Here is a 25,138-nt window from a genome sequence, read left to right on the forward strand (position 1 = left end):
ATGTGTTGCAGTCAATAACAGAAGAGTTCAAATCAATACTCTCATGCAATGGTCACACTTCCTCCACTTATTGGGTGACCATGAAAGAGATGTGTATTGAGTTCCTTCATGTAAGGAAGGATCCTCTACACCAGTCAGGACAATTCTAGAGAACTTCTTATTGCAGCCATACCTGTGGCTAGCGGGGTCTGTGGCCCACAAAAGAAATGTCAAGCAGAATGTCAAACTAGCAAATTAAACCAGGGACCTCGCTTGCGTGAGCCAATAATAATACGTATTCTGACTCGGATCAAACCAATACTTCAGCCTGATGCTGTACTACCTTGTGGTTTTTCCAGTACGGTTTATATCATTTACTCAAATTATAGCAATCAAGTATGTATCCTGTGTGTGTTGTGTCCATAAAAGGCCAGATGTATGGTATTGTGCAAGGCAACTGGGCAACATATCAGTTATGTTCTAACAAACGAAAATATTAAAGGAATTTAGTGTATTCAAATGCAAGTGTTTGTACAGTGATTTCAGTGTTTGAGAGGGCCAGTTCTGATTGTATTGTTTGCCCTTCACAGAAGTTCCAAGAAGGCAAGAATCTCTGCTTTCAAGACCTTTTCTTCAAAATCCAAAATAATATTTCTCTACAGCTTTTTCTCTACGGAGAAAAAAAGAAACGTTACATTGGGCACAACCTGATAAAATCCATTGGAAATGTTGAGAAGTGTATCAGACCTGTTTTAAATCAGACTAGGTTAGGATTACAGTATGTGGTCTGGTTTGTTTGTTCTCTGCAGACTGAGGTCTGCTACTTGTGATCAGATTGTGCTGCCCACATGAGGGTAACAGAGTTACTGTATCTGATCTGAAGGCTTTGCACAACCTTGTCTGCCTCTTGAAAGCCAGGCGTGTCGAAACTCTTCCGCAGCTGACCTAGTCCCGGGGAAATGGCTCGGTCTCATTCTCCACCAGCATTTCAGAGGTTAATTTCACAGAGGGATCAGATTACTTTGTAGGGCCGTTTATAGTATTCACCTTCTAGCTAGCTTGCTTCTTTCCCAGCCTCGTGCGGAGCCACTGTGTGTGCTGTTAGGAGAAGCAGCCTTGTTTTCTCCTGTGTGTCACCGGGCGTCCCAAGATCGCAAACTCTTTTTTTTTTACCCCTTCCTGCTGGAGTGTTTTTATGGCACCCAAATGAAGGTGTCAACCTGCAAAATAAATCTGGCCCCTTTCTCTAGAGTTCTTCATGGGCAGCAAAGTGGAGAAATGCTTTGGCCTAGGGACCTGGCAAGGTAGGAATATTCTTCTTTTTTGCACTTCGAATAAGGATGGTCTTCATGTGGTGGGTAAAGGGAGAGTAGTAAAGGAGGAATGTTGAAATTTTTATTTGAGTAGGTGACTGAATCTTTGCAACACTGGCGTAAGAATTCTCCTTGCTGAAATGCCGTAAGCTACGGCACCGAATTGAAGTTGGAACAATGAATGAAATCTGACTTTTATTACTTTGATTTTCAATGTAATAACACATTTTAGGGGGGGATGTGTGCAGTTGACAGATGGCAACCTTGGGGTCCTTCGGAGGAATGGCAGTATATAAATGAAATACCGGTAAATAATCTAAATACACAATTAAAATTGCTCCCTACTGTGGAAGTAGAGAGTCAGAATGTTTTTTAAAAAATGCTTTTTTTTGCAACTTACTACACTTATATTCACTTATTAGTCAAAACATCTAACAATAAGGATATTTTGAACAGTCAGGTTTTTAAAACATCTCTCTCCTCCCCCCCCCCCGCCCATATGTATGTGTGTGTAACAACAGAGTTATTGTTCAATGACTGTAAATTGGGACTAGTTTCAAACCCACATTGCTGTGTGGTCTGCAGCAAGTATTGCGTACAAAAACGGGAACAGCAACTATCTCAGAGGGATTGTTGTGATGGCAAACACAGCAAAGACTTCGCAAGTCAAAGAATAATGTTCCAGCAATTCCAGACTTCTTTTGCTTGATGTGCTTTCCCTTCCCTATCCTGCAGGTGGAGACTTTCTTTGAAATCTCTCTGCCCATGCTTCTGTTCCCTGGGATAAAAACCTGCGGTCTCCTCTACAGTTTGCTTTGTCTACCTGGCTGAAATCTGCTCAGATTCTCCAGTTTCCCATAGCAAATACAGTCACATTGTGTCCCAGTCCAGGTGCTTGAAACTGGACTTGTGATAGTTTTAGACAGCTAGGCAGATCAGTCTTGTATCCATACTGGTATCCCCTATATGAGGACAGGCCACCAGGAAAGCCTCACATTGTAAAATTAGCAATGTACCTTATTCCTGTATGTAAGTCTAGATGGAAATGTGCCCTAGTGGAGACCGGCTATTGTGGCATGTTTGTTTCTTACATTTCTATTCTCCCTTTCCTGCCAAAGAAGCCAGGGAGGCAGACCACAAAACATTCCGAAAAGCTTTTAAAATTGTTGTATACTTGGAATCTACAAGTATGTTCCTTTTATTCTTGCTTGCTTTTATTTGCTTGTGAACCACCTTGGCATTCTCAAAATGAAAGGCAGTATCTAAATTCTGTTATTAAAAATGATGGTAATGATGATGACACCTCACAAAAATTGGTATCCTGTTGTTAGGCGGCTTTCTGCTGGACTCTGTGCCTGACTTGTACCCAATCTACAGGTGAAGCACATTGCCTTTTGTTTTGCTTGTTGCTGTTTTGAGTGCAAGAGTCGAGTTACCGTTCAGTGGGAGCAGGTCTTGTAAATTTGATGCAAGAAAGACAACATCCCAACATATGATAGACCAGTTAAACTGCATTGTTTCCTTCCTTCATTGTTTAGGGATGCTTTTAATGTTTGATGTATCATAGTATTTTAATATTCTTTTGGAAGCCGCCCAGAGTGGCTGGGGAGGCCCAGCCAGATGGGCGGGGTATAAATAATAAATTATTATTATTATTATTATTATTATTCATAGTAGACTCTTGGCCACATATGCAAACTTGTGCTAAACCAGACTCAGATGAATATATCAACTAGTGTAAGTTTTCAGGTGGTCAGAAAACATCATACAGGTGCCACATTATACCCATTCCACATTTGTAAGAACTCAATTGTTTACGTACTGTGGCAGCACTACACACTGGAACTCCCTGCCTATTGAGATCAAGCAAGCACCTTCACTGTACTCCCTTTGCTAAAATCATTCGTGTTTAGACAAGCCTACCCAGATGTATAGAAAGTTAAGGTAATTTTAATCCATTTTTGTATTTAAACTTTTGTACATCTTAAAGTTAGGGACACGGGTGGCGCTGTGGGTAAAACCTCAGCGCCTAGGGCTTGCCGATCGCATGGTTGGCGGTTCGAATCCCCGCGGCAGGGTGAGCTCCCGTCTTTCGGTCCCAGCTCCTGCCCACCTAGCAGTTCAAAAGCACCCCTAAGTGCAAGTAGATAAATAGGTACCGCTTTATAGCGGGAAGGTAAACGGCGTTTCCGTGTGCTGCGCTGGTGCCGGCTCGCCAGGGCAGCTTCATCACGTGACCCGGAAGTGTCTCTGGACAGCGCTGGTCCCCGGCCTCTTAAGTGAGATGGGCGCACAACCCTAGAGTCGGACACGACTGGCCCGTACGGGCAGGGGTACCTTTACCTTTACCTTTTTACATCTTAAAGTATTATTGTGGTTTCCCCACCCCACTTGATTTTCTTCTTTTGCCGATTTGAGGTTTTTTACATAAGTGGTACAGAAATGTTACAGATAGGTAGCCGTGTTGGTCTGCCATAGTCAAAACAAAACAAATTCCTTCCAGTAGCACCTTAAAGACCAACTAAGTCAGTTCTTGGTATGAGCTTTCGTGTGCATGCACACTTCTTCAGATACACTGTGTATCTGAAGAAGTGTGCATGCACACGAAAGCTCATACCAAGAACTGACTTAGTTGGTCTTTAAGGTACTACTGGAAGGAATTTGTTTTGTTTGGTACAGAAATGTTATTAAATGAATAAATAACCTGGGTGGCCCAGCCGGTGGTGGACAACGTGAGCAGCCATGCTACAAAAATCTGGAGCAGTGTCCCCTACCTGTTCATTCCCTCTCTCATCTTGATGTAACTCTTACCTTGCTTGATGGACAGTCACTGAGTTTCTGCATACTGCTTCAGGGTATACTCAGATAGGCCTAACTGACTGAGACCAATTTGATCGCAATTCCAGAAACTGTCTGCAAATATGTATGGGATTTGGATCCCAGCTGCTGCCCACTAGCAGCTTCATAATGACTCCTGGCTCTCACTCTGTCACAGCTGCGACACTTCAGTCTTCCATATAAATTATGTGTGTATTTGGTGTTGGTCTCTATGTGGCTGTTAACAAACTGGGTGGTACTGTATAATGCAGGTTCAGTGCATTTTAAAAGAAAACTCTGCAATAAGTGCAGGAGGCAGTGGCAGGCATCTGCTGTGTACTGGCTACACATCTAGGAACAGCTGGGTGGGGGAATTGTGCAGCAGTCCCTTTCCCAAACCAAACATTTGCTTCCAAGCAACCCCAGGAGAATGATTTCAGCTGTGTGTTTGCATTGCTTTGGGTGTGCTTGCTATCATGTAGAGAAATGTGTGAGACAGTCACTACTTTGATATAGCCAGCAAAAAGCTCTGAAATCTGGTGGCAGTTGTTAGTTCTTGTACAGTTGTTTGTTTGGAGATTTTTTTTAAAGAACAACAAGCAACATCAAGACAAAATAAGAAGTAATGTAATATAATTATTAGCAGATGATGATGATGCTATGTTTAACATTTTTTTCCTCTTCAAAGTAGGTAGCCATAAACTTAAGATCCATTGGCAACATGATAGTTTTCTGTATACTTCATCATGATATTGCAGTTTTATAGAATTTAGAATCATAGAGTTGGAAGGGTTCCCAAGGGCCATCTAGCCCAGCCCCCTGCAATGAGGAATCTCAGCTAAAGCATCCGTGACAGATGGCCATCCAACCTCTGGTTAAAAACCTCCAAGGAAAGAGAGTCCACCACCTCTCATGGGAGTCTGTTCCACTGCTGAACAGCTCTAACTGTCATAAAGTTTTTTCCAAATGTTTAGTCAGAATCTCCTTTCTTGCAGCTTGAGGCCATTGGAGTCCCACCCTCAAGAGCAGGAGAAAACAAGCATGCTCTCTCCTCAATGTAAAAGTCCTTAAGATTTTTGAAGATAGCTATCATATCTTTTTTCAGTCTCTCTTTTTCCAGGCTAAACAAACCCAGCTCCTTCAAGCGCTCCTCATAAGGCTTAGTTTCTAGACCCTTGATCATCTTGGTGGCCCTCCTGCACACGTTCCAGCTTGTCAACATCTTTCTGAAACTGTGGTGCCCAGATTTGGACACAGTATTCCAAGTGTGGTCTAAGGCAGAATAGAGTGGTACTATTATTTCCCTTGATCTGGACACTATACTTCTATTGATGCAGCCTAGAATAGTATTAGCTTTTTTTTTTTCCTGCTGCATCACATTTTTTACTCATGTTCAGCTTGTGGTCCACCAAGACCCCTAGATTCTTTTCACATGTACTGCTGGTAAGCCAGGTGTCTCCCATCTTATATTTGTGCATCTGATTCTTCCTGACTAAGTGCAGACCCTTACATTTGTCCCTATTGAAGTTCATTTTGTTAGCTTGTGCCCAGTTCCCCAATGTGTTAATGTCATTTTGAATTCTGCTTGTCTTCTACAGCATTAGCTACCCGCTCCCCCAGTTTGGTGTCACTTGCAAATTTGATGAGCATCCCCTCAATTCCTTTATTCAAGTCATTTGTAAAGATGTTAAACAATGGACCAAGGATAGAACCCTGCAGCATCCCACTTGTCACTTTTTCCAGGATGACGAGGAACCATTAATGAGTACTCTTGGGGTTTGGTCAGTCAACCAGCTACAAATCCACCTAACAGTTACCTCGTTCAACCCACATTTTACCAGCTTCCTCGCCAGAATATCATGGCGGACAAGTTTGTAATTCCATCAAAAAAGAGATTGGTTTGGCATGACTTATTTTTGAGAAACTCACGCTGGGTCTTTGTAATCACAGCATCCTTTTCTAAATGCTCACAGACCGACTGTTGAATTATCTGTTCTAGGACTTTTCCTGGTATCAGTGTCAAACTCACCTGGGTCTTCCTCCCCCCCCCCCTTTTGAAGATGGGGACAGCATTTGCCCATCTCCAGTCTGTAGGGACTTCACCTGTTCTCCAAGAATTCTCAAAGATAATTCTCAAAGGCTCTGAAATAACATGCACAAGCTCCTTTAGTACCCTTGGATGCAGCTCATCAGGCCCTGAAGATTTGAATGCATTTAAAGTAGCTAGGTATTTCCTTACTACCTCTTTTCCTATCTTGGGCTGATGTAGCCTATTTTACATAATCTGAGGAAAACATAGCTGCATATGTCCCTGATCTGTATATGAAACAAAATAATTCCACACTATATATACATCAAATATTTGTTTTTAGATCATGTTGTGATCATGGAAATCACTGCTGGCTATGTCCACGCACCTTCCATTTCATTTCTACATCCATGTTAAAAAAAGAAGTCATGAGTGGAGTGTGTGTGTGTGATCCAACTTTTACTATTCTTTGTTTTATGAGTTATTGCAAACTACTTTGAAAAATTTTGAACTGAAGCATGATGCAGAAATGACTTCAATAATTAATAGGTTTCTCTTTTGATTTATATTAAGCCAGCAGAAATCCAGCCTATCAAACATCTTGGCAGGGCTTTATTACAGTGAGGGAAGCTCAGGAATTCTTAGATATTCTGGCATTTTTTCACATTGTAACGTAAGCGCTGATATAGTTCTGCAGTCTTTCTCTTTTCTTCATAAAATGCTCTTTTTTGGTGATTTCTTCCATTCCTAACAACTCCCAACAGACCAGGCTCTTGTGTTTTTATCTCTGAAATATTTTCTCTCTGGGATGTTGCTTAGGTTATAGGTAGGCTGGAAGCTTACAGCTGCCTCCCCCCATTGTTAAGAAGTAATTGTGCACTTGAGCCCAGAGTTATAAATGATGCCTTAAGGCAAATCTGGTACCCTTTCTCTGTGTGGGGGGGAAGAACTGACTATGGAAATAAGATATTAAAGGTCTGCTATGAGGAGAAGCGTCATTGGAGGCTTGGTGGAATGGAAATAGGGTATAGCCTGATAAAACACTTCACTATGCCATTTATTTTAAGCAGACAATTGAGGGTGTCATCCTTTGTCTCCTAGGAAGTTGTGGGCCAGTGTATAAATTAATAAGTTTTGTGTGCTCTTTTACTTAGTTATTTTATTTTAATGTTGGAGTCATCATTCATGACACATTAGAAGCATAGGGCTGGTTCGAGATGGTCTGTTCCATGGATGGAAAGTCCTCTTCCATTTACACAGAGATCCAGGAGAGGAAGCACATTTGAGAAAGGGAACGGGAATCAATCTTTGCCAAGTCCCCTTTCAGCCCGTATGCACTGCCTCTCAGCAACCACCTCAGGGTAGGGTGGGAACTGCAAACATTATGGATATACGTGTGTGTGTGTGTGTGTGTGTGTGTGTGTATACACACCACTTAATTCTAAAAATATAAGCATGTTGCATATCATATGATAAACTTAAACAGCAATAAAACCAGACCTTTAAAACAGTAGACATAATACATCTATCACAATAATTGACAATACATATATTAACTAAAAAATAAGTGACTAAAAGCCACCACTGCAGTGATTTTGTATGGCAAAAAGGAACATGAGAACTGGACCTCATATAAGGGGGAGGGAGGTGATTTTGGGAAGAGAAAATCTAAAAAGGCCAGGCCACTGAAAAGAATGTGCAGTCCACTGCTGTATATAGTATAAAATGGGAGCAGTCTTGGCAGTAATAAACTGAGCTATTTATGTCCCATACTTCTGTACAACTTTAAAATTGTTCAGTCTATAGCAGCAAGACTTTCAGTTGACTGTGATGCTCAGCACTTTCTGCCCTGAGATATAGGAATACACCAGATGTACATAGTCTTGAACCAGCTGAATTGTAAGCACTTTTAAATCTCAACAGTTTCAGTGAGACCCTTTGTCATAAGAGAATCAGCAGTGAATCTTTGATGTTCATTCCAGTCAGGAGACTCACACAAATATTTAGAATTAAAACATGAATTCAACACAGCTACCCATGAGAGTAATATGTCTGAATGAAATCTTTGCATAGTATTCTGATCTCTTTTCTGTAGGTTAGTGTTAATCCTACCTTTGGGTTTGACACTTTACTACTTCCTGATTTATCTCCTGTCCCTTAAGGCATTTCGGAAAGCTTTGTGTTGAATGATTCCCAGAAAACAAGTTCCACTAGTTACGAATTATTCTCCAAGCATAAGTGCAAGCTGAAGAGAAAAAGCTTATCCTATTACACTGAGTTTTCATTTTCAATTTGAGAAATATCCCAATCTCTCTAAAAATGCACTTCTATTATTCTCTACTGTGATCTTTGGATAGTGGAGTTTATAACTTAAATCAGCTGATAGTAATGTTGGTGGCTAACAGCATAGTGAAGATTGAAAAGAGCAGAAGAGACAGGAGGGGCAGTGTATTTAAGAACCAATAAATGAGCTGTGATAAGGGAGACAGAGAGACTGTTTCTCCTCAGCATTTTCAGTTCTTGAGCAATGCCTTCGCCTAAAAAAAAATCTTATCATTGCCAAATCTTCTTTTAACATGTATTTTAATTTCTTTGAAGCATTCTGTTATGCTGGTAGTTGCTTAGTGAATTCTTAATCAAATCTGTACACTGTTGGTCTTGGAATAATATCAGTATTAGATTTTAGTAGCAAAAAAAGATTACACAATTCAGTACAGAAGCATCCTTAACCCAGCTGAAAGTAACTTTAGGCGGATGCTGCATGTGAAAACTCGTGCCACAATCAACTTAAGTATCTTTTTCATCACATGCTTAGGAAGACTGAGAAATCAGTAGGTATGAAAATATTTAGACTGAAAACCATATGGATGTTGCAGACTCTGAATGCAACATTCTCTCCGCCCACCCCTCCCAGTGTGTACCTCTGCATACCTGATAGTGTGTATAGGAGAGGAACTGGTGCTGACTCACATGTCAGCAAGATGAGAATGGGCAGAGCTGTCTGAATGGGCCAGGGACAACTGAAACAGCAGAGCCACTGTATTCAACCGCCCCCCTCCCCCGGCTACTGTCAATCAGGAAAGAAAAGGGTGCATGTGCCCATTTTTGTTGCATCAAATCAAGGGTTGTTGCAGATTAGGAACCAACGATTCCCTTGGGGGAATCCTACCCCAACCCTGCCCCAAAATGACTCACTTTGGGGTTTCTTGCTATATTCTGCCAGTGGGAAGGCTGCTTATGGCTAGCTTGGGCAGAGGTTGTACCTACACTGCAGCAAATCCCCAACCCCCCTGGTAACTGAGAGAAGCCCCTCACCCTTTTTTGAACACCCTTGTGGAGTGTTCCCTCAGCCTCCTCTCTTCTCCCCTCTCCTTGGGAGTGCTCTGGCCAGCCACAGCTGCCTCCGCTGGTCTCTGAGCTACCCCCCTGCCCCAGAGAGAGGTGCCCCCTCCCACTGCCCCACAGGGGCCTGGGAAGCACCCCCTGGCCAGCACCAGAGACGCCATTCGCCTGGGGAGCTTGTAGCCAGGGCTGCGGCAACAAACAGTTGTGCAAGCCTTTGGGAGGCAGGGATGCTAGAGGGCATCAGAGGAGGGAGGAAAGGAAAGAGGGACAGAGACCAGTGTTGCCCATTACACCCCTGACCATCATCAGCGTGTGGATAAGAGAAAAAAATCATGATTACAGTGGTACCTCGGGTTACATACACTTCAGGTTACATACACTTCAGGTTACAGACTCTGCTAACCCAGAAATAGTACCTCGGGTTGAGAAATTTGCTTCAGGATGAGAAGAGAAATCCTTTCCAACAACCCTGTCATGTTCACATTTTGCCTTCTATTTATGGACATTTCCATTTGAGTTGGCTTTGATAATCATATTAACTACATACACACACACACACACACACACACACACACACACACACACACCAAGCTCTGCCATGAGTGTGTGTTTGTGTATTCATTCTGTGCAACTGTTTTGGAGCTGAAATCATGACATCATTTATTCTTCAGACTAATGATTCAACATTTTGATATAAACCCCATGCAGTCATTGTTATCGTTCCTAGAATTCCTCGTGCCGTGATGTCAGCATCTGATGGGTGTCCCAAAGAAAAACAATGGAAACAGCTATTCTCACTTTGTTTTATAGTACAGTTTAAGACGCTTTGTGGTTTTTCTCAGAAGAATTTCTCTTTTAGGCTGTGATGTCTTATATCTGTCATTGAACAAATTAATAGCTAATGTTTTAGGAAGAATCACCAAGTTTCCAGTTGAAATGTTGCATGCCCGTGTAGTATAAAATAGCCTTCTTTTGGTACTAATGGGAGAGTTCCATATTAAACTTGGACTATTAATATCTGACTTGGTTGGTGATACACGTGTAAATATGTCACACCTTTATCCAGGTCAGTAAACATCCAAAAAGCACCTGTATATTACTCTTATTCCTCTTGCTTGAAATAGAAGAGACATGGAGGATTTCTGTTTGTGGGAGACAAAATACACCTTCATGTTTCCAGTAGACAAGCCATGCAAACAAACAAAAGGTAGTAATTATGCATCCTGGCAAAATGATGATGGACTGTACCATATTAAACTTACCTTTTTCAGTTGTGTGTACACATGTGGTTTTGGTATTTGCAGAGCTTTGGATAGTTTGTCTGTTGGGAATCAGGTTTGTTTCTTCCACCAACTGGTATTTAAAAGGATCCAATTTGTTATATTCCTTTTCTGAAGAGGCTGGATTCCTGTGGTTGGCTGCAGTGAGCATGCTAAATCTAGCAAAGTTTGTAAACAGAAAATTTGGCATGGGAGGAATATGATAGTATGAGCAGAATACAGTGGTGCACTTGCCAACACTACACAAGAACCTTTAATCGAGGTCAGATTTTAAGTTGAGAGTTACTTCTGAGCATGTCACCAAAAATATGCAATTTGCATATGGTACTTTTTTATGGCAAATGCGATGGACTTCAACCATTGTGTATGCGACATTGCCCTATGTATAGCCAATGAAGAGCTACTCTTTGTTGTAAATTGAAACTTGGGAAAAGTAAAAGCTAATGGCTCAGAGCCTCAGAGAAGCTACCACCTCTACAGATTTAAGTTTTCTGGTTGTAGTGTTTACAGTGTTGAGTTTGACTGTGGAATCCTATTTTCAAAACCTCACTGACTGGATAGCTTTTGGAAATCACAGTTTTTCAGGTACACCTAACTTACAGGATTTCAGTGACGATAGATGACTCAACCTACTATTGAAAGAAGTATGGGCTTGAGACTTGATTAATACACAAATGTAAAGAATCAGTTATGATGTTGGAGACCCAAATAATTCTAAGTGTCTTAGAGGTAAGGCAGGCAGAAGACTAACTTGGCTAAAGGCTTCTGGTTAACGATGTACTAGCCAGTGATAGTGCTTTTTTAACCTTTAATTGCTATACTAATCTGCATGTTTAAACATGTCTTTTATCTTTCTGGTAATGTTCTTCCCATTTTTTGTGGCTGCCTGTTGTGTATTAGGAATCTGGCAGTGAAATGTTTGTTAAGGACCAGTTGAGATTGTTTTTGGGGGGCTCCCAAAGTTCACAGGAAACTAGTATTTTGGCTGAAACAGAACAGATTCTTGGTTAATATTTGAGGTCTTAAAGAGTTTTGGTTAAGATTTGGATATTTAGAAAAATCTCCCCTCCCTTCTGGGATTGAGTCCGTGCTATTTGTCAGAATCCTTCATTCTTCACTTGGCACCTGCAATTTTTATTTAATTGTAGGCTGGAGTACAATTTGTGTTCTTAAACAAGTTCAGTCCTATATGAGGACTTACCTCAGTCATCTTATGAGGCTTCATTTCTTCTCTTTCAAATTGTAATGTCTTACCTGTCTGATTGAATTTCAGCTTTATTTTCAGTTTTAAAATGGCTTTCCACAACAGGAAGGAAAATGACTATGTCTCTCAGCACTCACATAATTTTCCAGCATTGAAAGTAGATTTCATTTGATTGATCAAGTGACTAAAAGGAAATAAGACAGGGTCTCAAGTTATGGCTGAGTGGACTTTTGTTGGCATCAGAAGTTATTGATTGCCCAGCTAAATTACAAAGATCTTATCATTGTTCACCGAGCATAGAGTGCTGTAATTAGGAGGGCTCTTACATTTCCCTTCCTTTCCATTTGCGTTTGAATGCAACCACTGAGAAACTGAAGCAAGGGCAACATTTTAAAACAATATGTGTAATGAAGTGGTTTAAAATTGGTATAAAGCTACATTCTGGAGTTGGTTTCTACTGAGGAGAAGAGTGCTTGCGTGCATTCTTAGATCTATCAAACATTTTGCTGTCCATAATTTTCATGAGCTTGCTCTTCTATTGGTTAGATTATATTCTGTTTGCAGTTCATTAGGAAGACTATGTTTGCTGGAAGGAAAGGAATATTAATGGTGTAATAACACAGAAATATTATGAAGCAACTACTGTGTACTATGTTTATACCTTTCTCCAGTTCTGCAGCAGCTAATATGTTAATTGGCTGCTATCTAAGTAAAAAGTAAAGAACACTGCCAGTTCTTTCACCATGATTAAGGATGTGAACCATGGAAGTAGAGTCCTTTTCCTCCACTCTTTCCCCCCCTTGCATGCAGAATTCACTGATGGTTTTAACTATGGTTAGTTGTTAATCTCTCTCCCTCTCCAAATTGTGTGTCTGTGTCAGGTGATAGTGATCCTATTATTTATTGCTGACTGACACAGTTTAACTCAATGCAAGGTTAATAACAAAAATAAACACGATTGAGGCTAATCAGGGGCCCAGTTTTTGCATTCACTGTGAACCAGAACTGAAATAACATGTTGGAAGAGTGGCTAAAGCAAACTGGAAGGTAGGGGGGCATTTTTCTGAGAGCAATGAGGAGTCTGCAAGACAGCAGCTCATGCCCCATTTCCAAGCTATGATTTGGAGATAAAAGATACAGTATCAGAACCAGACCTTAGTCTGGAACAACTTCCATTGAAATTGGTGAAACTTAACCCCAGGGGTATGAGTTTAGAGTGTGCCTATCCCAGCTGTCCTTTACGCGATATGTCCCAAAACATATTGCAAACAGCTGGGCCACTGCCTAATAATTCTCTAGGGCCTTTTCTGAAGACTTTTAAAATATTATATTCCTGTTTACAAATCTCTCCACTAGTAGTTCATATTTAAATCAGTTCATGTGTTATCAGTTACAACTTTTGCATATGTGCTTTTATTCTATGTTGCATTCCATGCTCGGAGGATTTAAAAAACACACTATTGTCTCTTGCTTGAAGAGGCAAGTCTTACATAGTAAGTCTTTGTTTTTGCGCATGGTGTAACTTTAGAAACTGAATCCAGCTGGCAGCTCCTGAATGAATTTCTGCTTCATCTCCGCCTTCCCCCCGCCAACCCCAACTGAGTTTAGAAGTGATACTGCATATCTAGCTCTTGAGAGGTTGATGAAAGGGCATATCATCCTGTCAGGTACACTTAATAAGAGCACCCGGTGGCTTGCACAGAGAGGCCTTCTGTATGAGATCACATTTGTCTTTGAACCGGTAAAGATTTGCTTCATGTGTTACTCTTTCCAGAAGCTCTTCCTGAGTGCTATATAGGCCGTGGCCTCACACAGAGTCAGGCCATTGGTCCACCTCAGTTGTGTGGTCAGGAGCAAGCCCCTAGCTCTTTGCCCCTTCTGTAACTTGTAACTAGTAATCGTCTGCCTCACAGGATTCCCAACAGACAAACCACTGTAAATCACTCTGAAAAATGATAAAATAACTGGTAGGTAATAGAAGTAAGTCTGTGCCAGAACATTGTAGAGAAATACCAAGCTCCAAGTGGTTCATTTCACTTTAGCAAAAATCCAGAATGAAGCTCATTGCCCACCTTCCTCAAAATTGCCATCTTTTCTCTTACTTTCTGCGTAAAAATCTGATAGCATGATTTTGTGTTGTGTAAAAGTAAGAAAGCTACAACAGCAATAACGTCAGCGTTCTTTAAAAAAAAAGCACTTAGGGAAGTTGCCTGAATTAACATTTGATTCTGTTTGAAACTGTTTCTAGAGGCCTAAATCAATAATTGCTGTGAGACCCTGAGATGTTTTAAAGCTCCCTTGTGTGTCACCTGGCTTCTTGGTGTAGCTGTGGCTATTGTTTGTTTGAGTTATGAAGTTTTTGTGGCTTTTTTCCTCCCCTCAGCTGGGATGACAGCAGTTCTGTCAGCAGTGGGATCAGTGACACCATAGATAACCTCAGCACCGATGACATTAACACAAGCTCCTCCATCAGTTCCTATGCCAACACACCTGCATCCTCTCGTAAAAATATAGATTCCCAGGTAAGGTTTCCTTTCTATAGCAGACATGTTTTAATAGTGTTGGAGGTATTCATTACCTTCAGTGCCTCATGAGCCTGTGTATATTGTTGATTTACCAAAAGAGAATTAAGGACTTATTTCATTTGAAGCTTCTGGATTTCAAGGCTGCCGTCCTAAAGGGTATACCCCATTCCATACAGTGGGACCTGCTTCTAAGAAAACATAGATCGGTTTCCAGATTCTGATGTTTCCTGACTGCTCCTAGAGATCAGAGCAGAGACACAACCAGGCTAGAATAATGAATTGTTGATGCCCCTATATGTTTTGGTGATTGTCATGTGCTTTTTAAAATTGATACACTATTTTATATGTTTGCTTATTTTATATGTTGCCCATGTTGCGCTACAGTAGGTGGCTTTCAGTAATATTTGGTATGCAGATTCTTCCTTTCTCTGAATGATCTTACATTGGTCTGGATGAATGAAAGAATTGCCTTAAACTGTGTGGTCAAGAGAGTATTGATTGTTGACCAAACATATGGGGGGGGGGCGGAGTAACACTAGACCATTCTGCCTACCTCTGCCCCCCAAACCCATGTGTTATCTACACATATACAACTGAACATGCCAAAGGTCCATATTCAAGATTAGAAACTTTTCTTTTCTTTTCATGGAGACTTCACTCATACATACCAAGTGTGAAATATACACAGACATCCTTTTCTCACGTTGTCACAAACAGAGGTTACATACAAGGCCAACTATTTTTAAATAAAAACACACTTCACCTATTGCAGTCTGTCTCAAGGCAGTGTCCCAGCACTGAGAGTTGAAAGACACAGCAACCTTTGTCTGTGCTGAGGATCGGTGGCTTTTCAGCTTCCATAGAAATGTAACAATTAGGTGCTGAACTTGAAAAAAGAGTAAGACCACACACATCTAACAAATAGTTCTTTTTCTTTCTTTGACACTGAAACTGTATAATCTACTATTAATTAAGGAATAGATTTTTAATTTAGTTCATATAAAAGTGTAAAGATGATTACAGTTTCAGCAGAAATGTAAACGTGTCTACTTAATGAAATGCACTATTATTTTCCAAGGTTGCATGTTGTTACTAGCTATCCAGTCTTTTGGCAGCTTTTCACAAGAAATTTATATTTAATGTCTGTAGGTGGCATTCTAGGAGCTTCCAGTGTTCCTAGCCAACAGATCCAACAGATCCAAAAACAGTAAAGAATTTTGCATCAGTATGCAATTTGGAAGTTTTCTGTCCCCAAGATAAGCTGTAAGAATTTGCATTCTCTTTTGCTTTCCAAAGTGGATACAACCTGATTACATCTAAAACTTCTTTGAAGAATGCAATAATTTAGGGGTTTTCACAAGTCAAAGGCAATTTGTCCATGCTTTCTAACCGTTGCTGTTTCGTGAATATTTCTGTGCAGCTATTATTTCACTTCCTTCTTTTCTTTTCTTTTAATTGAAATTTGAAAATATTTTAATAGCAGTTTTTAATATAACAGTGCAGTTGCCATGAAGTGTTACTCTTTGTTCTGTTGCCATGAAGTGCATAGCTGTGGCTGCGTTAAAGAGTTTTGCCTCTAGTTGTGCATCAAGAGTTTTCATGTGTGTTTTAAATTGGTGGTACCTAGTTGCCCCCACACCCCAGAAGAATTGATACATGGCAAGTTGAGGAAATGTAGCAATAAGAAGAGGAGTCCCAGATGCCAATCAGGGGCTCCCCACAAAATTCCTATGCAGTTCCTTAAGAAAAGCAGCTAGCACAAGCCCAGGCTGTGAAAAAGAGGGCAGGAGGCCACACACCATGAAGATAAAGGAGAGCTAGTGTGGTGTAATGGTTAGAGCATTGAACTATGACCCGGGAGACCAGGGTTCGAATCCTCACTCAGCCGTGAAGCTCACTGGAGCAGCCACTGACTCTCAGCTTAACATACCTCACAGGGATTTTTGTGAAGATGAAAAGGGAAGAAGGGGAACCATGTACAGCACCTTGAACTCCTTAAGTGGTATATAAAGGTTAAGGATATTAAGGATGAGCAGGGGGAAGAATGACATTGATGAATCCAGTCAGTCTTGCCCTTCCTAACTGAGCATTCCAGCCAAGGTGAGCTAGCAACCCTTAACCCCAGGAGAAAACAAATCACATCTCTTCCTAGGTGAGGAGTGGGTGGGCCAAACCCATGCCTGCTAAAGGCAGAAGCACCATTGCCCCCACACCCCAAAAGAGGAAACAAGCCACAGCATGTCAGGGCAAGGTCATGTTTATTAAAATACAACAGTTTGAAGACCTGCAGAATAAAAACCAATCCAACGGAGTAAGGGTTGCTGAAGTAAGCTAAGTTTCTGGAGGGAAGCCTCTCGCCTCACCTCGGGGCATGTGCACCTTCACTCAGTTTGCCGAATTTGTATGATTACACTGTGAGGTTTAGCATCAGTGGGACTGTGGGTTGCATCTAGCATTTTCATTATACAGTAGTACCTTGGGTTAAGTACTTAATTCGTTCCGGAGGTCAGTTCTTAACCTGAAACTGTTCTTAACCTGAAGCACCACTTTAGCTAATGGGGCCTCCTGCTGCTGCCTTGCCGCCACTGCACAATTTCTGTTCTCATCCTGAAGCAAAGTTCTTAACCTGAGGTACTATTTCCGGGTTAGCAGAGTCTGTAACCTGAAGTGTATGTAACCCGAGGTACCACTGTATTTTCAAGAATTGCACTCAACTGAACGAGTCCTTCTGTGAGTGCAGCTTCTCTTCCTTGAATGGAAATGGCTGCTGTTCATTGGGCAAAAGAGGGTCACCTTGAATATTTCCCCTCACCAGTGCACTCAGAACAATTATACACCATGATGTCATGTTTTCAGGTGATACATTACAGGGATGCTCCTCACAGGCTGTTTGGAGGAGTGTAGCTGCTGTGGCAGAATTATTTTTAAAAAATATTTTATTTAAAAAAGGAAAACAGAAGCCTCTGTCATTCCACCCCTCTGAAAATGTGGCAGTTGCTCTTCTTCCACATCTGAAAATGGCCAAAAATGCCCCCCTACCCATGAAACATGAGCCCAGGTCACCTTTAGTTTGTAAGATCATGCCTCATGTCTGAAGAAAAATGTTGCCTATTTTGCATTTTGAAATGTTTTATTTATGTAAACAGGGCAGGAAATAAAAGGACCCACTCAGCAGGATAAGGAATAAATAGAGTGCCCAAAGACACAGATTCCCCCAGCGCCTGCAATTTTGGGTTCCCATATGTGTAGCAGGTTCACAGCTTTTTCTGCTATTTTGGCATTTGTGGATGTCAGTCTCCATGTGTGGGATTTGAATTGCAAATCATTTCGGATGGATGGTGAAGCCGGTGAAGCCAGTGCAAGTGAAACAAAAGAGTGCAGATAAAGAATACATCCCAGAAAAGGGTCCCTTCCCTTGGTCATCATACGAAGAAAAAATAATAATATTGTACTTGAAGGGTCCTAGCTTGTAGCATACGTTTGGAGGAAAAGGGGAGAAAATTAATTGTGAGGAATAAATAATCCGGGCTTTTAGGAGATTCTAGGTAATCACAAATTTAAATTTAGTCATCAGATGTGAAGCATTGCCACTTCTGAAAATTTCTCACCTCAGTTGATGATAAAGTTAGAGTGAGGCTGTGGGTGTGTGGGAAGCACACATTTCAGTCTTGCGAAAAGCTGCTTCTTCATACTCCACAGATCACATTGCCAGTAAGGAGACAGGAAAGCAGAACAAAGGAAGAAGCTCACAACACAGATTTGAAGTGGGTTCATGTCTTGCAGTAAAAGATATTGTGAGGAAGCTCAGGATGAATCAGTTGATTTCTCACCTTATAAATCTTGTTTTTATGTCTTTTATTTAGTGACTTTTTTGCTTAAATGCATTAGAAATGAATTTACAGAAAATGTGATTTAGCTTAATTATTGTTTGTATTTAGAATTGATTTTTAAAAAAAAATGTAAAGGAGACAAAAATAGCTAAGTAAAAAGTCCTTAGTGAGGTCTTTAAATAATTAGTGAAGTTTTCAAGGGTTAAATTTTTCATGCTGGGGGAAGAAAAAGTTTATAAGTTTATGATTTCCTTTTTCTCTTCAGACTGATGCTGAAAAGCATTCCCAAGTGGAGCGGAATTCCTTGTGGTCTGGCGACGAAATCAAGAAATCCGATGGTGGCTCAGACAGTGGTGTGAAGATGGAGCCTGGGTCTAAATGGAGAAGGAATCCCTCTGATGTGTCTGATGAATCTGATAAAAGCAATTCTGGGAGGAAGAACACAGTCATTTCGCAGACGGGTTCCTGGAGACGGGGCATGTCAGCTCAGGTTGGCATTACCACACCAAGGACAAAAACGACAGCCACTTCAGGAACTTTGAAGACACCTGGAACAGGTGAGGAATGCACAGCCAACAGACAAACAATGCAGGCCAAGAATTTGTGCAGTTAGAAGAAAATTTCCTCTGTCAGGATTTCAACTGCATTTTGATTTATGCTTGTCTTTGATGGAGAACTGTGCAATAAATCTCTGCCCTTGTGTACCAGTGCCAAACTGAAGAGGTCCTGCCAACAATGATGTCGACTCAATAGTGTCTTGTAACTGGGGTGAAATTTGCCTCTTGAATGGATGATGTATGTGCTAAGCAGTAGAACTCGTGTGTTTTCTTGAAAGTGTAAATAAATCTGAAGGCACCTTTGAATGCTTAGTTAAGACCAGCTTGTTCTTTTTTAAAATAACAATCTACTTAATTAGAAAATGTGTCTAAGTTGCATATGTAACCTATCGCCTTGCAAGCATCATATCCAGCTGTGATAACTAATTGTCCCTGCACGTTTCTTAACACTGCATGCCATTCCAAATGAAATATAGCAGGAGAAACTGAGTGTGTAGGCACCTTTAGCCTGGTGTATAGGTACCCTTAATTTAAAGTAACTTTGAGGTTCTAAACCAGGAGTCGGCAAACTTTTCCACCGGCGGGCCGGATCGCCCGTGCATGGGAGTGTGCGCACCCGTGCAAATGTGTGCCCGCCCACTGCTCTTTCCCCGCGGGCTTTCGGAGCCATGACGAGGGAGGAGGTGGCTTCTGCGGCTTCCTATTGGCTGCAGAAGCTTCCTGCAGCCAATAGGAAGCCGTGGCTGCGTCCTGGAAGTCAGTCCCCGCATGGAGCTAAACTGGCACACCGCGCTGGTTTAGCTCCAAGCAGGAACTGACCGAGCAGGCGGCAAGGGCCGGGGGCCAGTTTAACGACCCCCCGCAGGCCGTAGTTTGCTGACCCCTGTTCTAAACTAAGTGCAAACAAATATTTTCTAACTACCACTGTGAAACAGTAGCAGCACAGGCCCTCTGTGGCCCACATCACCCAGAATGCCTTGCACTTAGGATGCACCCCCCCTTCAGAGCAAGGGAGAGAGAGAGTACCAGGGCTGCTGGCAATTTAATATGAACAAAACAACTTTAAACTAGGAGATATGGGGCTGAGGAGAGGAGAGGAGGGGCGTGGCTGGTGGGGACCACTGTGGTTGATGCCCTGCCTTGCCTCATTCTTGCACAACCACCTCCAATTGCCCCAATATTTCATACCCTAGGGCAGGGCTTTTTTTCACCTGGAACTCAGTGGTACTCAGTTCTGGCACCTCTCAGTTGGAGGTATTCATGGTTAATTCCAGCACCTCATTTTCTAGAAAAATAGCACTGCCCTTGGGTAAGTGTGAGGCTTGGTTGGGCTTGGGGAATTTTTTTGATTTTGATGTTTTTGTAATTTTTACAGTTTTTTGTTTGTATTGTTTTATTGGTTTTGTTTGTTTGTTTAAGGTGTTATTTTGTTCTTAAGGGGAGGGGTCAGGGCTGCCGGGGAGTGGGCCCCAGCCCACAAAATGGCTGGGGCATGTTCCACAGGGGGGGATGCACTGGGACAACCGATCTCAGTGATCACGGGTAGGAGGAGGAGTTACGCTAAGACTAGACCATGTCATTACAGAGGAGGCAGGTTTAGTCGTTGTCTGAGGACTATTCCTGCCTCCAGGTCTGGTCCTGACCGGATGGATACTAGAATCAGCAAGGGATACCCACATGACCTGAAGGTGCTGCTGTGCAATGCCAGGTCAATGATTCACAAGACCACTGCCATCCATGACTTGATCATGGATGGAGGACTTGACCTGGCATGTGTAACAGAGACTTGGTTGGATAAAGCAGATGGGCCTGTCCTTGCCGCTGCTTGTCCACCAGGTTTCTCTTATGCACAGCAACCCAGGTCATGTGGGCGGGGAGGGGGGGTTGCAGTTATTTTTAGGAAGTCATTAGTTTGCACCAGGCGTCCTATTGGGAAGACCCAGTTTTCCGAGTGCATGTTCTGGATGTTGGGCAATAGGGGCAGTACAGGATTCCTTTTGGTGTACCGACCTCCCCGCTGCACCAAGGATTCCCTGCCCGAGCTGCTTCAGGTCGTGGCGGATGTTCTCCTGGAGACACCTAGTTTGGTCGTCCTAGGGGATTTTAACATAAATGCCGACACAACCTTACAAGGGGCCGCTCGGGACTTCGTGGAAAGCATGGCTCCATGGGGCTGTCCCTGAATAAGTCTGGCCCAACCAATAGCCATGGACATGCCTTGGACCTGGTGTTTACCTCTATGGATGTTGGTGATCTGACACTAAGTAAAAGCGAAACGAAAGAAGTGCCATGGTCAGATCACTTCCTGGTGCAACTGGACTTCTCTGCGACCCATCCCCTCTGCAGGGAGGTGGGACCAATTCGGATGGTCCGCCCCCGTCACTTAATGGATCCAAATGGTTTCCAGAGAGTGGTAGGGGATGCTTTATCCCATGTTGGCATTTCAGCTGATTCCCTGGTGGCCTGCTGGAATGTGGAGTTAACCAGGGCTATTGACTGTTTGGCTCCGAAGCGCCCTCTCCGATTGCATGGAGCCCGGACAGCCCCGTGGTTTTCCATGGATCTGAGGGCAATGAAACAATCGTTGAGACGGCTAGAGCGCCGGTGGCGGATAACTCATTCCGAATCTGACCGGACACAGGTTAGAGCTCAACGTCGAGCCTACCAAGTGGCGATAGCAACGGCGAAGAAGAATTTCTTCACCGCCTCTATTGCATCTGCAGAAAACAGTAGCAGGAGACTTTTTCAGGTGGTTCACAATTTAGCGGAACCACATGTTCTCCTGCAATGATTTTGCAAAGTTTTTTTGCAGATAAAATCGCTCAGATTCGGGAAGAAGTAGACTCCACCGTGGGAGCAGGGCCGGGGCGGGAGAGTGCTAGAGTTTTGTCTAGTCAAGTTGAGTGGGATCAATTCCAATCTGTACCTCCGAGGATGTGGACAGGCTGCTTGGACGAGTGAAACCAACCACCTGTCTCCTGGATCCTTGCCCATCCTGGCTTTTAAAAGTTAGCCGGGAAGGAATGAGCGATGGGCTTCGCGGGGTGATGAATGCTTCCCTCCGTGAGGGAACCTTCCCAGACCTGCTGAAAGAGGCGGTTATTAAACCGCTTCTTAAAAAACCATCTTTAGATGCGGCCACGATGGCCAACTATCGCCCAGTCTCAAGTCTTCCATTCTTGGGCAAGGTGATTGAGCGAGTGGTTGCTGAACAACTCCAGGCACGCCTGGAAGAAGTGGACCATTTGGATCCCTTCCAGTCGGGATTCAGGCCTCATCATGGGACTGGTTGATGATCTCTGGCGGGCTAGGGACAAAGGTGAGAGCTGTTTCCTAGTTCTGCTGGATCTCTCAGCGGCGTTTGATACCATCGACCATAACATCCTTCTGGACCGTCTTGAGGGGCTAGGAGCTGGGGGCACTGTCATACAGTGGTTCCGCTCCTTCCTCCTGGGCCGTGTTCAGAAACTGGTGGTGGGGGATGAGTGTTCAGACCCCTGGGCTCTCACTTGTGGGGTGCCTCAGGGTTCTGTCCTCTTCCCCATGCTTTTCAACATTTACATGCAGCCGCTGGGAGAGATCATCGGGAGGTTTGGGCTGGGCGTTCAATCAGTATGCGGATGATACCCAGCTCTACCTCTCTTTTAAATCAGAACCAGTGAAGGCGGTGAAGGTCCTGTGTGAGTGTCTGGAGGCGGTTGGAGGATGGATGGCGGCTAACAGATTGAGGTTGAATCCTGACAAGACAGAAGTACTGTTTTTGGGGGACAGGAGGCGGGCAGGTATCGAGGACTCCCTGGTCCTGAATGGGGTAACTGTGCCCCTGAAGGACCAGGTGCGCAGCCTGGGAGTCATTTTGGACTCACAGCTGTCCATGGAGGCGCAGGTCAATTCTGTATCCAGGGCAGCTGTCTACCAACACCACCTGGTACGCAGGCTGAGACCCTACCTGCCCGCGAACTGTCTCGCCAGAGTGGTGCATGCTCTGGTTATCTCCCGCTTGGACTACTGCAATGCGCTCTACGTGGGGCTACCTTTGAAGGTGACTCGGAAACTACAACTAATCCAGAATGCGGCAGCTAGACTGGTGACTGGGGGCGGCCGCCGAGACCATATAATACCAGTCTTGAAAGACCTACATTGGCTCCCAGTACGTTTCTGAGCACAATTCAAAGTGTTGGTGCTGACCTTTAAAGCCCTAAATGGCCTCGGTCCAGTATACCTGAAGGAGCGTCTCCACCCCCATCGTTCTGCCCGGACGCTGAGGTCCAGCGCCGAGGGCCTTCTGGCGGTTCCCTCATTGCGAGAAGCAAAGCTACAGGGAACCAGGCAGAGGGCCTTCTCGGTAGTGGCGCCCGCCCTGTGGAACGCCCTTCCAGCAGATGTCAAAGCAATAAACAACTACCTGACATTCAGAAGACATCTTAAGGCAGCCCTGTTCAGGGAAGTTTTTAACATGATATTTTAGTGTATTTTTGGTTTCTATGGAAGCCACCCAGAGTGGCTGGGGAGGCCCAGCCAGATGGGCAGGGTATAAATAATAAATTATTATTATTATTATTATTATTATTATTATTATTATTATTATTATTATTATTACCGTTCCTATCATCCCTGGCCATTGGCTGTACTTGCTGGGTCCAATGGGAGTTGTAGTTCAGCAACACCTGTTTGCCAAAGTTTTGCCACATCTGCCCTAAGGATACCATGCTCAATTCGTTTGAATCATTGGGCCCACATGCTCAAATTTCACTTTTAAACACAGCAGTTATATTATCCTGTCATTCCTGTGCATAGTGCTATTGATTTCTAGAAATTAAAAAAATTAGAATGCTTCCACATACTCTTGTTTTTCATGTGTTTTAAGCTTTTTCATCACTTCTTTATACTAATGTGCACAGCGTTTGATACCATGCAATATTTGAACTTACTTTCCTTTCTTCCTAGGAAAAACTGATGATGCCAAGGTATCGGAAAAGGGTAGAATTTCTCCCAAATCCGGACACATTAAACGTTCCCCATCAGATGCAGGACGGAGCAGTGGTGATGAATCAAAGAAACCTTCTGCAAATAACTCTAGAACAGCTGCTGCTAACACAAATGCATTTGGATTTAAAAAACAGAGTGGGTCAGCTGTAGGCATGACCATAATAACAGCTAGTGGGGCAACTATCACTAGTAGATCAGCTACCCTGGGCAAAATCCCCAAGTCATCTGGACTTATGGGAAGGTCAACTGGTCGGAAGACTAGTGTTGATGGCTCGCAGAATCAGGACGATGGTTACTTAGCCATTAGTACTCGAAGCAATCTTCAGTACCGGAGTTTACCCAGGCCCAGCAAATCCAGCAGCAGAAGCGGAGCTGGCAATAGATCTAGCACTAGCAGCATAGATTCCAACATAAGTAGCAAGTCAGCAGGCTTGCCTGTTCCTAAAATGAGAGAGCCAGCCAAAGTTGCCCTTGGGAGCTCTCTGCCAGGTTTAGTCAACCAAACGGATAAAGAGAAAGGGATCTCATCGGACAACGAAAGTGTAATCTCTTGTAATTCTGTTAAAATGAACCCAGCATCTCAGCCGGTTTCAAGTGCATCCCAGAGTGCTCACCAGCAAGGAGTCAAGTACCCAGATGTAGCCTCCCCTACCTTGCGCAGGTATGTAGAACTTGTTCAATTGTGCAGTGCCTGAAAGGAGTTCAGAAGCTTTGGGGGGGTTATATTCTGACTTTGACATTCTTTAAACAGAAATAATGATGATGATGATGATGATGATGATGATGATGATGATAATAATAATGTATAGACAGCTTCATGGCATAAAGCCATAAAAGCAGTGTATAAAGTAAAAACAGAGTGAAACACTGAATGGAATATTCTCTGGGAACGACTTTAGCCACAATAAATCCTCTGTTACACTGCCATTCTGGATGAAATCCAAAAGATCACCTCTTCTGAAAATGAAATTTTCCTTTCCTTTTGTAAGAAGAATACACGTTTTGCATGCCAGGTTTGCTAAAATGCCATCATTACAGACCTGTTCATAGCTAGAAACAGTCATTCTGGTGATCCTAGCCAAGATTGCATATACTTTATAGGTGTGCTTGGTGCCCATGTCCTCCCCCTTAACCCCCCCCCCCCCATGGGCAGAGGGAAATCCTAGAATGACCTTATTTGATCCAGCATTTAGAGACAGAGGTGAACATAGAGGAAAGGGGGAAGCTATCACACTTCATTCAGATCCAAGTCAGCATTAGTATGCCTCAC

At 42.9% G+C, this 25,138-nt stretch overlaps 1 protein-coding gene across 9 annotated transcripts in view; it reads left to right on the forward strand.

Moving 5' to 3' along the window:
* The window catches only part of NAV2 (neuron navigator 2), a 559,460-nt gene that overhangs the window by 479,737 nt on the left and 54,585 nt on the right, over positions 1–25,138 (forward strand). For all 9 annotated transcript variants that reach the window (XM_081882207.1, XM_081882209.1, XM_081882202.1 and 6 more), the window contains 3 exons: positions 14,351–14,489; positions 18,588–18,879; positions 23,827–24,529. In XM_081882207.1, coding sequence (XP_081738333.1) covers positions 14,351–14,489; positions 18,588–18,879; positions 23,827–24,529 — 1,134 coding nt within the window. The remainder of the gene's footprint in view (positions 1–14,350; positions 14,490–18,587; positions 18,880–23,826; positions 24,530–25,138) is intronic.

This window comes from Podarcis erhardii (genome assembly GCF_964252035.2).
Source record: "Podarcis erhardii genome assembly, chromosome: 1".
In the NCBI taxonomy this organism is placed as follows: Eukaryota; Metazoa; Chordata; class Lepidosauria; order Squamata; family Lacertidae; genus Podarcis; species Podarcis erhardii.